The 1,659-nt window shown below is 50.5% G+C and overlaps 1 protein-coding gene across 1 annotated transcript in view; it reads right to left on the bottom strand.

Annotated features, from left to right (window-relative positions):
* Nucleotides 1–1,152: 1,152 nt before the first annotated feature.
* Nucleotides 1,153–1,659, bottom strand: part of LOC116091107 (probable bifunctional dTTP/UTP pyrophosphatase/methyltransferase protein) — a 2,764-nt gene continuing 2,257 nt past the window's right edge. Inside the window, exon 7 of the mRNA XM_031372172.1 lies at nucleotides 1,153–1,563. Coding sequence (XP_031228032.1) covers nucleotides 1,404–1,563 — 160 coding nt within the window. The 3' untranslated portion in view covers nucleotides 1,153–1,403. The remainder of the gene's footprint in view (nucleotides 1,564–1,659) is intronic.

The following is a 1,659-nucleotide window of genomic DNA, read 5'->3' as shown; positions in this document are numbered from 1 at the left end:
CAGAAACACACACAGGACAGGAACACGGATGTGAGGGTCAATAAAGAGACCACGGAAACGTGCTTCTCTGTGGCTCACATCCACATGACCTTGAGGCTTGTTGTAGATACAGCCGTGAAGCGCTAGTCCCTCCTTCTTCATGCATTTATGAAGAAAATACCCTGCAGAATTTCATATATCCTGATCTTATAGAGGTATTTTCTGAATTGGGATTCCTTTCTCTCAATAACATTAATCTGTTTCAAGCTTCAACAAAACTAACCAACACACATATTGCTTTCTTATATTTTTGGTTGTGAGCCTAGCCTTTAACGGCTGAGCCATCTCTCCAGCCCTCACATATTGCTTTCTTAAGGGCACATTTTGACATATATTTTCTCACAACATTTCCTCTTGTGTACATAATATGTGCTTTTCTGTTTTATGAACTCTTCCGTGAGTTTGCCACAGTCTATTACATATCATTAAAGTGATTTTCTCTTTTAGATACATGTTCTATAGACAACAATGGTGTTTTCTTTATGAACTTTTTGTGTTTGTCTATTTAATTTTCATTAAACATTACTATTCTATCACACACAACTCAGTGTTTCTCTAATCCACTTTTCTATTCACAATACCTGCTCTTCAAAATCCACCATACTTTGGTTTCTCCCATCATTCTACTATTCATGTTAATATCTGAAAGTCAGGAATTTTGAATTCCTCTCTACAAGAGGTTAGACCTGAGGTATAACCTCTGCACCTCCTCCTCTCCTGGGGCACAAAGGTCGATGGAAACAAAGAACCGTGGGCTCCACCAATGAGAGGCTCGGGCCGCGAACCTGCGCACTGGAAGCGACTGCACCGCTCTCCGTATCTATGTTTCTGTGAGTGGGACATCCTGGACGTAAGACTCGGTTGCCCGAATCACAGGGTGTGAGGGCCTACTGTGCACATGGTCTCCGGGTTGTGAGAGACTACTGTGTGCGTGCTCCCCGTGTGCACCAGGTGCTGGGTGCTTGCGGCACTGGAGTTAAGTCCCCACCCTGCCCCCAGGGCTCACACGAGGAACCGAGTCCGGCTAAAGCTAGGCTCGTGTTCATTCCCCTACCCCAGAGCCCACACACAGTAGGCTAATTGCCGGGGGTCAGAGGTCAGAGGTAGCATATCCAGCTGTTAGCACTCAGGTCTTTATTAGTCACACCCCCTCCCATCTCTGACCGTGACCCCTTAATGTGGGGTCAGGGGTCACGTGTGGGCATCAAGGAGGGGCGGGTAGGGCCTGGAGGGGTCAAAGTTCAACAAGACTTAAACACTGTGACCTCTGACCTCGCAGAGGCACCCAAGTCTGTCTTGGTCTGCAAGGGACAAGATGGGGCCAGGAAGTGAGGCAGGAAGGGTGGGTGTGTCGCCCGATGACATCACTTCCTGTCCCCCTCGGTCGCGGGATCCGGCAGCATCCGGCCAAGCTCGCGGCAGAACCGGTTGAGCGGGAAGCCCACGACATTCAGGAAATCCCCGTGCACGCGCTCAGCCAGCATCCCGCCCCGCGCCTGGAGGCCGTAGGCACCCGCCTTGTCCCTGGAGTTGGGGGTCAGGGGTCAGAGGTCGCAGGTCGCAGGAAGGGATGGGGTCGCAAGGTGGGGTGAGAGGTCGTGGGTCATGGGTGGGGCTCAC

This window comes from Mastomys coucha, unplaced genomic scaffold, assembly GCF_008632895.1.
Source record: "Mastomys coucha isolate ucsf_1 unplaced genomic scaffold, UCSF_Mcou_1 pScaffold15, whole genome shotgun sequence".
Taxonomy (NCBI): Eukaryota; Metazoa; Chordata; class Mammalia; order Rodentia; family Muridae; genus Mastomys; species Mastomys coucha.
This window is presented reverse-complemented; position numbering and strand designations above follow the sequence as displayed.